Source organism: Gavialis gangeticus, unplaced genomic scaffold, assembly GCF_001723915.1.
Source record: "Gavialis gangeticus isolate Ggan-Ray unplaced genomic scaffold, GavGan_comp1, whole genome shotgun sequence".
Classification (NCBI taxonomy): Eukaryota; Metazoa; Chordata; order Crocodylia; family Gavialidae; genus Gavialis; species Gavialis gangeticus.
The window spans coordinates 159,806,674-159,817,541 of NW_017728992.1; the positions used below are offsets into that span (position 1 = coordinate 159,806,674).

At 43.9% G+C, this 10,868-nt stretch overlaps 1 protein-coding gene across 3 annotated transcripts in view; it reads right to left on the reverse strand.

The window, feature by feature from the left end:
- Positions 1-10,868, reverse strand: part of STK3 (serine/threonine kinase 3) — a 439,103-nt gene that overhangs the window by 427,864 nt on the left and 371 nt on the right. For all 3 annotated transcript variants that reach the window (XR_002099553.1, XM_019527988.1, XM_019527987.1), the window contains exon 2: positions 194-274. Coding sequence is in view for 2 of the 3 variants with exons in the window: in XM_019527988.1 (XP_019383533.1) it covers positions 194-274 (81 nt within the window). In the remaining variant the exon portion in view is untranslated. The remainder of the gene's footprint in view (positions 1-193; positions 275-10,868) is intronic.

Here is a 10,868-nt window from a genome sequence, read left to right on the forward strand (position 1 = left end):
GGGGGGGGGGGGGGCAGAATTCACACAAGCATTTCTTGTTTTATTTTTAAAAGTTGCTTAAGAAAACCAATACAGTAATATAGTGTACTCCACTTTATTAGATGACACACTATCATGGACTACTTGACATTACTTTTGAATGCGCTCACGCTGCTTTCTCCCTGCCTCTGCAGAGGTTCACAGCTGCACTTACCCTTCACCAAGCTTCTCCAAGACATCAAAGACTTCTTCAGGCTGCTTAGTTAAACTATCTTCACTTAGCTTCTTTAGCTTGCTATTGGAAAAAGAAAAAGAAATTAATGTATTTTTGTCTTAAAAACAATAACCACACATAGTAAGAAGAAGAGAGATTAGAGAGAGATAGACAGAGTGCTTTAATGAGTGCAGGTGTCTAAAGTGTATATGTTAAAAAATAAGTACACCAGGGGAGTGAAGGAAGGGAGAGAAATGAAGACTCCTCCCTCACAAACTGGGACCTTCCCAACAACAGTTGCTCACTGCTGCTAGGCTTCAATTTTTGTGATCCACTTCTTTGCCCTGCCAGGATCTAAATCCAAGGAAGGAGAACAATAGGCTTGCACCCACTTCTCCAAATCATTCAATAAAATCATCCAAACTTCCCAGTGAAGTTAACGTGTACTGAAGATGCAGACTGCAGTTTATAAATGACTTAGGAAATCACACCCTTCTTAAAGCCACCCTGTGTGCAGTAACTACATTCTTTGCCATTAAAAATCCAGAGTAAATACAAACCATAGAATTTAGAAACTGGACAATCCAGAACAGTGGTGCTCAACCTCCAGCTAGTAGAGATAGCCCTCAGGTCTGGAAATTTGACAGTGTGGGAGGTGGCAGCATTTAATTGGGTAGGAAAACCCTGAACAGACCCTATAATCTCTCAGTGTAAATTACACATAAAAAAAAAAAACGCTAAATAAACATCAGTAAAGGTCCAAAGTCAAACACTCAAAAGCAAGTAAACACCAGATACATTGGGGGTCAAGTTGCGCACACAGCCTGTAATTAAAGACTTTGTGCTTATACACAACAACATATGCTTGGTCTCCTTACACAGACCTAACTTAATCTCTTCCCAGCCCTATCCCACAGGTCATCTCATTTTAAGTCCCCACTCCCACCAGACTTTCCATACCAGTCCTGCTGCTACACTTGGTTCCTGGAGCAGTCACCCCAGCCTCCTCCCCACCTCATAATCTGATCTTAGACTGTCTGCTGTCTCCCAGATCCCTTAGTTCTCAAAATTCTAGAAAATCCAGGAAGAGAGCAACCAGCCCACAAGCATTTGGTAAAAATACTGATATTAAAATAAAACAAACCATGCACACCACACAGGTAGTAGTGAAGCCTTGTAATTAGTGTGCAAATCCTTCACCAGTCCCAAAATTATGGACAAATTTTTCTACAAGGTGTCTGCACAGCAATTTAACTGTACAGGGCAACTATAGGGACTACTAAAAGTGGAAGGAGTTAAAAATAGTTGCCATTGTACACAAAGTATTCCATATGGAGAAGACAACTTTAAAGTATGGTAGATCAGTGGGACGTTATGGAGAATGTTATGCGATGACAACTTCCTACAAAAGGACTCGAAAGCAAGGGAGAGGAAGAGGGGCATGGAGTTAGGAAGATTTTGCTAGAGATTTAACATTAAAAAAAAAAAAGCCAGTATTACAAATATGAAAGACTGAACACTTCCTCTTATTAAAAAGCCAAGCAATCTTGGGGTACAACAATTCAAAAAAGAGGTTGCTCATAAGCTTGGACTCAGTGCTTGAACAAGCAATATTCATATATATATGCCAATAAGCAAAGTGAAAAAAGAGGTGCGAAATAATAGTGGTCTAAGACACAGGCCATGACTTAAAGTCTGGAATAAATAAGTAAGGAAATCTTTGGAGAATACAGGGCAAGGGAAAAGAATGCCACTGATGCCAACATGTAATATCAGCAATGTGGCAGTTGGCACAAGTATAGAAAGTATCTACTGTTGAGAAGAAAGGGTGTGCAAGCCATAATACAGCCCAAGCAGCTTGCTTACTACAAATAAGAAAACAAGAAGCAGGAAATTTTATGGGTCAAAGGTAGAATGAAAATCCTCAAGTAAAGGAAAAGAGAAGAAGTCAAGGAACACAAAGAGAAACTGCAGCAAGAATCTAAAAGAACAACCAAAGAACGTTTGTACAAGTGCCTTAGAAACCAGAAATAGGAGCAGTCATCTGTTTTCTTTGAGACTCTCCCTCAGTTTGTGAACCAGAACAGTTATTTTCAGCAAAGATACCACTGGGGTGTCTTGAGATCCTTCCAAGGGTGCCATTGGCTACTACACAAAATTAGCACTGTTATATGTGCAAACACAATTCATAAGGGAAATCCACAGATTTCAAACAAGAATCCATAGTGTTACAAACACGGACCTGCTGTGGTGGTCCCAAGTTCTTTGCAAGAGAAAAATTGCTCAATTATTTTTTTTTGTGCCTTGAGCCTCAGCTAGAACAGCAGTTTTCAACCTCATTAAATGAAGGCCTCAAAAAAAATACTAACTCTTAGCATTCACTTGGCTTTTTTTGTTTGTTTGTTTGTTTGTTTGTTTTGTTTTTGGCTATGAGAAAAAATTAAAATAAAAAAAAAAAAAACCAACAACAAAAAACAAAACAAAACAAGCAAAGAGCTCAGAAACACCGTGAAAAGATTTAGAGTGTTTTTGGTATTTGGGATTCGCATCTGAAATCTCTGGGTTTCTTACAAGTAACATGTAGAGGTGTCTGCACAGCTAGCAGTGCTAATATTGCACGGCACCCCACAATACTCTTTAAAAGATCTCACAACTCCCTGGTTGATAATCACTGAACTACAAAAGGTTAGAGGCAAAATTGAAATCTGCTAGTGAAGAATATATTCTATTCTTGGGTAAGTGAGAGTCAACATAGATATCTTTCCCTCCCACAAAAAAACCACAACAGATAAGTTTGCATTAGAAAAAGTTAAGGAGAGAAAATACTCTTTGCCTTTCATAAAGGGGAAACTTGGCCTCATCAAGAATTTGTATTTCAGATTCAGAAAAAAAAGATATGAAAGGGAACTTAAACCAGATATCAGTAGGATGCCATTAACCTATAAAGATGTGTTCACAAGAAAAGGTTCCCTCAGTGACAGACTGAACATGACTGCAGGAGAATTTAAAACATATGAGATATTGGAGGTGGTCTCTATGCAAATACATAAAACACAAGCACATGGCATCATGCACTCTCTGGTGCCTCCTTTGGCAGATACTGCTTCCCAATAAAGCACTTTAGGATTTGTTCGATAGAAACATGTTATTTTACCACCATTCCAAGTCCTATCAGAGAGTTTAGGAACAAGCAGAAGAATAAAAGGATGACAAGTCTGGAGCAGCACAATCAGAATAGATTGGGAAGAGTGTTAGAAACACTAACAAACAATAGCCTTAAAATGGCTATTTTCAAACAATGACAATAGTACAGTACTTGGAAAAGAACTTAAAACCAAGGAAATAGTGCCTCTTGGCTTCTCACTTTTCTTATTTATTCTCACCCAACATACATGTTATTGATATTAATATAAAAAGACATCAAAACAATAATGAAAGTTGGAGACTGCAGGACTTACTGAACTGTATCAGTAAATTTTTCCCCACATATGCATCTCAAACAACAGGCAGCAGGATACCACAGCAAGAAAGAATTCAAAATATCATTACTGCTAATGCTAGTCTTTGACCTGCTGAACTGTATCACTATCCTCATAGATGGTTTCAAAGGGAGACCTCAGAACTGTATTACTACTGAAACATTAGATTTAACAATTATTTGTATTACAAGGTAGCTCAGGAAAAAAAAAAACAAAAAAAAAACCCAGGAATACACAGATATAGTGATAGATGTTTTGAGTTCTTTTTTTTAGGTAGCAAACAGCATAACTTACAACAAACATAGGGGGATCCAACCCGCATATCAACCACACACACATCCAGGTCATGGGCCCAGAAAGTTGTTCGTCACTAATCTACTATAGTCCTATCAATGTCACCATCTTACAGGTAGGGTTAGAGTGATGGGCTAGCCATGATGGCCCAGGAAAAGAGAGAGAGAAAAGGACTGCACCAACTACATAGTTGGCAGGAAGAACAACAAGCTTTCAGTTACTATAGTACCCTTCCTTGGGGCTCTGTGAGATAATAAGCAGCAGAACTAAAATCAGCAGATGGAACAAGGGCTTGTGTACTCCAGATAACTAAAGAGGATATATATTTTTGTGACACCCACTATATGCAATGAAAGCTGCAGAGAGAACCAAGGAGCGAGATTAGATTTTAAATATATTTGCACTAAATTCAGGGAAAAAAAAAACACTTGAAACTGGCCATAAGCCACTGACAGCAACATAATTCATGGCCTTAGGTTGCGAATAATACCATCTAACCCAGGGGTAGGCAAAATACACCCGCAGGACACATTCAACCCACCAGATGCTTCCATCCAGCCCATGGAGCCCCTTCAAAACCCAGGTAATGGTGGCTGCCTGCCTGAAAGCCTCCAGTGGCACAATCCACCGGCTGCAGGCACCTTGCTGGCTTCGCCCCACCCCTAGCTCAGGCCAGGTCTGCAGCTTGAGAGGGGCCAGAGGGGCTGTGCCAGATCTTGTGGCACTAGTGAGGGGAAGGGGTGCCTGAGGTGGCTTCTGGCCAGCTTTTAACTGGAGAGGATCCCGATGTGTAGATAAGGGAAAGCAGTGGATGGGCGGGCTTCGCTGCATGTCACTCAGGCTGGGTAGGGCCAATACCAGGGATAGAAAGCCGTAGTTGGGCCAGCTTCGGCCATGTGCTGCTTTGCCACGTGCTGCTTGGGACTGGACGTGCCAGGCAAGAAGCAGTGGCTGAGCCATGTGCTACTCAGGACCAGCCTGAGCAGCATGTGGCAAAGCCTTGCCTTCCCCCTACCTGCCCATCCCAGCCAGGCTGGCACCAGAGAGGGAAAGACCCAGCTGGGCTGGCTTCAGCCATGTACTGCTCAGGACGGGACAGGCCTGGCCATGTCAACACTAGGGAGCAGCTTAGCCGGTCCTGAGTGGCACGCAATTCAGCTGCTGCTTCTCCTCGCCGGTGCCGACCCAGCCAGACCCAACCTGTCCTAAGGACAGCTACATCCTGCTACCTGCCCAGGACCTGCAGCAATGCATTCTGGCCCATGAAGAATTGCCAGATTTCGTCAAATCAAAGGAACTGCTGCATTGGTCATCTGGCTTGACATACCTGCCAAAGATTTGAGCCCATATAGTGAAGAAGCTAAGCTAAAATATTACTAACTAAATAAAATGGACAACATTATGGATATTTAGCACTACTCAGTAAGTTTGCAATGTCAAATATACCAGTAAACCAATTTTGTAAGTACTTCATTACCAGATGTCATGATGCTTAACTGACAGCATGTGCCAGCCCCAGGTCCGCAGGTTATATGTAGTGTAGAGACCAGCTGGCAGAAGTAGCACATGGCACAGGGGCTACAAAAAGCAGCACGTGGGTCCAGTCTGGAGCATTCACTGCACAAGAAGCATCAGTCCAGGACTCACACTGCATGTGTGCCTGTGCTAGACTGGTCCTGCACAATGGATCTGGGGTCAGTCTGGATCAGGCCCACAGATCAGCCGCACATGCAGAATACAAGGCAAGGCCAGTCTGGTGTAAGCTATGCACAGTGAATGAGGCTGGAACAGGCACACACTGCACACTGGGCTAGTCCAGGGCAAGCACTGCAAGTTGCACTAGCACCAAACCACACTGAATCCAGGGTCAGTCCAGATCTGCCCTCTACTCTGCATCCTGCACAGGGTGTGCAGGGCTGGAGGTGGTGCATGCTGCATGCATCACCCACACTGGGCTTGATGCAGCATGTGGAACCAGTCTGTGAATGCAACATTGCAACTAGATGAGTTTGACACCCCCGATCTGCAAGATGGACAAGCAAGCATCAGGAAAAAGAAATCCAAGAATGAAGAATACCTAGGAGAGAAGAATAAGTGTGGGTATGTCAAAAGAACAAAATACATTGATGAGGTTATGAATTTTAGAAAAGTAACTGCATTACACAAGGACATACCCACCAACATTTTGCTTTGTAGAACATAAAATGAGGGAAGAATAGAGACATTGTCAAATTAAAGTGAATCCCAAGCTTTTTTCCTCTGATTATTAATAATTTGCATTATAACTAAAAAAAAAATTAAGACCACATTCCTTTATTTCAAAGCCTATGCATCTATTTGCTTTCAGTTTCCCTTCTATATAATGTTTCTTTTTTGGTCAGTCCACAAATCACAGCTGTTTGTGTGTGAATACCACAACAATCTGACTCGGTTTTCCTGGTACGTAGCAGTTGAAACCTTTTGGAAATACTAAATAACAGACCCTACACTGCACTGTGCTGGTGGTGAACGGTTATTTTTAGCCACTACATCAGGTGTAGGCAACGTTTTTTGGCCAGAGTGCCAAAAGACCCACAATGTCCACCTTGGAAGGTGCTGGAGTGCCGACATGTCGGAGCCCAGAGCAACTGTTTGCAGCCAGTCCACGGAGCCCGGTCTGCTTGCAGTAGGGCTTGCAGCTTCCCAGCCACCTGCTGAGAGCAGCCTAGGCTCCATGGCTGGCAGCAGCTGCTTAGACCCCAGGGTAGCGGTGGTGTGCCAAGCAAAACAGCCTTGCGTGCAATGCTCAGCACACGTGCCGGGGGTTGCTGACCCCAGCACTACATCATCATAAGACTACCATCAACCCTGAAACAACACCAACCTAACACCCTAACCTGACACAGGTAAAGCAGGAGAACCACCGCAGCCAACGTTCGGCTTCTACATATAGAATACCATACAACTGATCAGGGGTGTCAAACTCATCCAATCCAATAGACTGGAAGGTCACTGGGCTGGTCTGTGGGCCAAATGGGACTGATACCCTGTGCTGCATGAAGCATCAACAGCTCTAGATCCAGCCCATATGCTGCATGTAGCATGCACTGGCCCACAGAAGGAGGAACTACAGAAGGATCCTGTTCTTTTTAACAAATGGACAACAACTAAACGACAGATAAAATTCAACACAGATGAGTAGCATTGCACATGAAACAATACCTACCATACCTGAAGCATAATAGGCTCTGCATTAGCCATCACCATGCAGGAAACAGAGCTGGAGTCATTGTGGACAGTTTGCTAAAAGTATCAGCTCAGTGCTCAACACCAAAGACAAACAAAGTGTTGGGAATTATTAAATTGTAGTAAAGGAAAGGAAATGGTAAACAAAAGAGAAAGATCATTATGCCCTTTTACAAATCCATGGTGCACCCACACCTTGAATACTGTGCCCAGTTTTGGTCCCCATACTTCAAGAATGATATAGAACAGGGGTGAGAGGTTATTTTGGAGGGAGGGCCACTTTAGGAATTTTAGTGAACTACTGCAGGCTGGGGGGAGGGGCAGCTGATCCCATCTGGCCTGAGCTAGTTTGCCCTGCACCCATCACTGGGGACACCACAGTCTCCCTAGAGCAGTGGGCAAGGTTGGGAGCACAGGGCAGTGACACCACAGGGCTAGAGCAGAGCCATGATCCACTTCCCATACATTTATAAATTGGAAACTTCTTAAAGAAGTATTTTATGATGAATACAAGCAAGCAGGTTTCTGAAACGCTGTCCTACTAGGATAAAGATCAGCAAGAAGCTAAACTGCAGAAAAGAAGCGTGAAAAATCTAGCATCTTCCAGAAAGTGGTGTCATCGCTGTTTTATCATCATGTCTTGTAATGTTTGGTACATCTAGAATTACAGGAATAAATGAGAACCTCATAAGTCACTTGAAAAAGGGAGGGACAGAGAACTACTGGAAAAAAATTTGTTATGTAAGCATATATATATACACATACATACATACATACATACACACACACACACACACTTTATTTATTTTTTTAATCATGCTTGCACAATTCAATTTTTTTTTTTACAGTAGTTCTGTAATACACATCTCAAATGAAAGAAACTTGAAGTCTACCACTTTAAAGATTTTGAGGAAACTTGCCTCAAGATTATTTTAGCACTTGAGCAATACTGTTCTTCATTCTTCCAAACCAGAGAGGCAGTGGCACACAAGTTGGAATATAGGCAAAATTCCAAACTCCCACTTCAGTGCAACATAGCCTGCAGGCCCATGGGTATGCACCACTATAGTTCCCCAAACACCTAAATGTTTGCTGCTGCATAAACCCAGAACTGTCTCTGTCTTGACAGTGATGGACAAGCTAGGTTCCTAACCTCTTTAGAGATCTACACTTAACATTCTTCTATGCCCCCTATTGGGTCTGAAGTGAAAAGCATTGTCAGAGCGCACCTACTGGACTGGATCCCACGCAAAACAAGGGAAGAGAAAGAGGTGCTGGTGGTGATTTCATTTTATCCAATACATCCACGACTACAGTCCTCACCCAGAATATGGGAGTGGGAGGAAACAAACTCTGGTGCCCGAGGGGATGTGAACCTGCATCTCTCAACTCCCAGGCTCCAACTAAAAAGGCTATAGGTAAAGCATGTTCTCCTTCCTGTTGAAGCAACTGAACTTTCCATAAGGTAACTTAAATTGTCATTGTGCTGCAACATCAAGAAAGCAAAACTTTCTCACCTAGTGATTAGGCCACTTGCCTACATGGGCAAAGGGAACAGATGGATATATTGCTGTATTTATCGAACCCATGGGGATTCTCACCCTTAAACCTGTCCTGGCTTTAGGTGTCCATGCCAGTCTTTTCTCCAAGAAGACAGCCAGAAGAGGAGTCATGCCATTTTCATACTAGCTCAGAGTACTCATCCTGGACAAGAGAATCCTGAGTTTTATATCCTGTGCCAGTGTCAACCCATTTTCTTTCTTCAGCATTCCCTATAAATTATTTTAAACCAGCACACTAAGCAGAGCTACCTGTGAATCACATTACTGAGTGCCTAAATATTCCCATGCAGTGTATACAGAGACTAATACATGACTATGGATTCTACCTAGTACAATGACAGCTAAAAACATGGCATGAAAATCTCCAAGTGAGCCCTTACACCAAAACTGTAAGAGTCTATCAGCTTGGGGTGTTTCTCGTTTGGCATCCCGCTTGAGACAGCTAACCTTTAATTCAGAGATACTGGCCATCCCGCAACTCTCACTGGAATGACCCAGCTCTGGGCAGAGGTAGGAACATGAGCCAGCACTAGGATCCACTGCCACTTCTCTCCTTGGTAGCTTTCTTGTGGCCACCACTTTCTCTCCATGGTGGCATGATGAGAGCAATCACTGCCAAACCCCCACCACCACAGAACACTACCAACGCCCCACATCCTTAGGCCAGATCCAACCATAAATTTAAGCCAGCACTCAGCAACCATCACCATAAAACAGTATTACCAACTCTCAAAATTTGATTGAGAGCCTCATAACATGAAGCCTGGCCCACAAATGGTTTTTGTTCTTCTACAGCTATTTTTATAGAAGATTTTAAGAGTCAGTTATAGAACTGCTCTACCCCAATATAGCTTATTCCCTCTTCCTAAACAGCAACATGCTATGCAGATGATATAAGCGTGTTTATAGCTATATCTGTATCAAGACAGGATTGTGCTGCTTTACACCAATACAGCTAAAGCAATACTACTATGCGTTTAGAGAAGACCTTGGTATTATATTTACACCAGCCGCTCTTGTATTCATATTATTACATGAAGACTCATTACAAAGTTTCTTGTGTTCGTAGTTAGAGACATGCTTGAAGACATGAACTGTAAAGGCTCAAAATGAAACAGGAAAAGAAAAAAAAATTAAACAAAAAAAGGTGAAGTGCGCTTATTGAAAACCATTCTTGATTTTACCTCCCTGACTCACGTAGGACTGGCAGGGACCTGCAGAGGCCGTCTAGGCCAGTGGTTCTCAACCTTTCCTGTACCAGGACCCACTTGTAAACATGGATGGCCAGTCCAAACCCAGTGCCCCCTGCCCTCCAGTGTATGGGGATGGGAATGGGTGTAGGGGGCAGGGGGTGGATGTAGGGCATGGAGGGCCTCCAGCAGCCCTTTGCAGGCTCTGACAGCCTGCAAGGGAAAAGCCATGTTTTTCCATTAAAAGGAAAATCCAGTTTTTAAGTGTGTCGATTCATTTTTAAAAGTTTGTTCCAATCCTTTTGTATTTTCTTGCAAGCCACTTTTGGGTCACGACCCACCAGTTTCTTATCTAGTAGGATCACCTGTATCTAAGCCTTCCCACACAACTGTAATCTACAGTCACAAGACCACCCTCAACCATGACAACACAGACCTAACACCCCAACCTGCCACAGGTGAAGCAGGGCAGCCAGGGTCCTGCTTCCCCAAAATATTGACAACGGACACCAACAGGGCACACCACAGCCCCCACTAAGGAGACCTTACTCTCACCAGCCTGACCCTGAGTGAAACTGACCCCACATCTGGCGATCTGCCCCAGAGCAGAGGGACAAGCCCCCGCAGCCAGAAGCCGCAGGTCCCGCAGGAGCGCTGGCACAGCCCAGAGTCCCAGTCCTGGGGGAAGACTTAACGCCCCTCTCAGCAGAGGGAAGCGGGGAGTAACCCTCCGAGCCCGGCACTCCCCTAGCGGGACACGGGCCCGCCCGGACGCCGCTGCAGGGCCGCCCAGCCTGGCCTTGCCCCCGCCAACAGGAGGCTTTGCAGGAGTTTAAAACCCCTCAGTTTCGAGGCCGGCCTATCCCAAAGGAGCTGCTGCCACTGCACCCGCGCCCCCGCTGCCGGCTCGGCTCCAGCGCGGCTG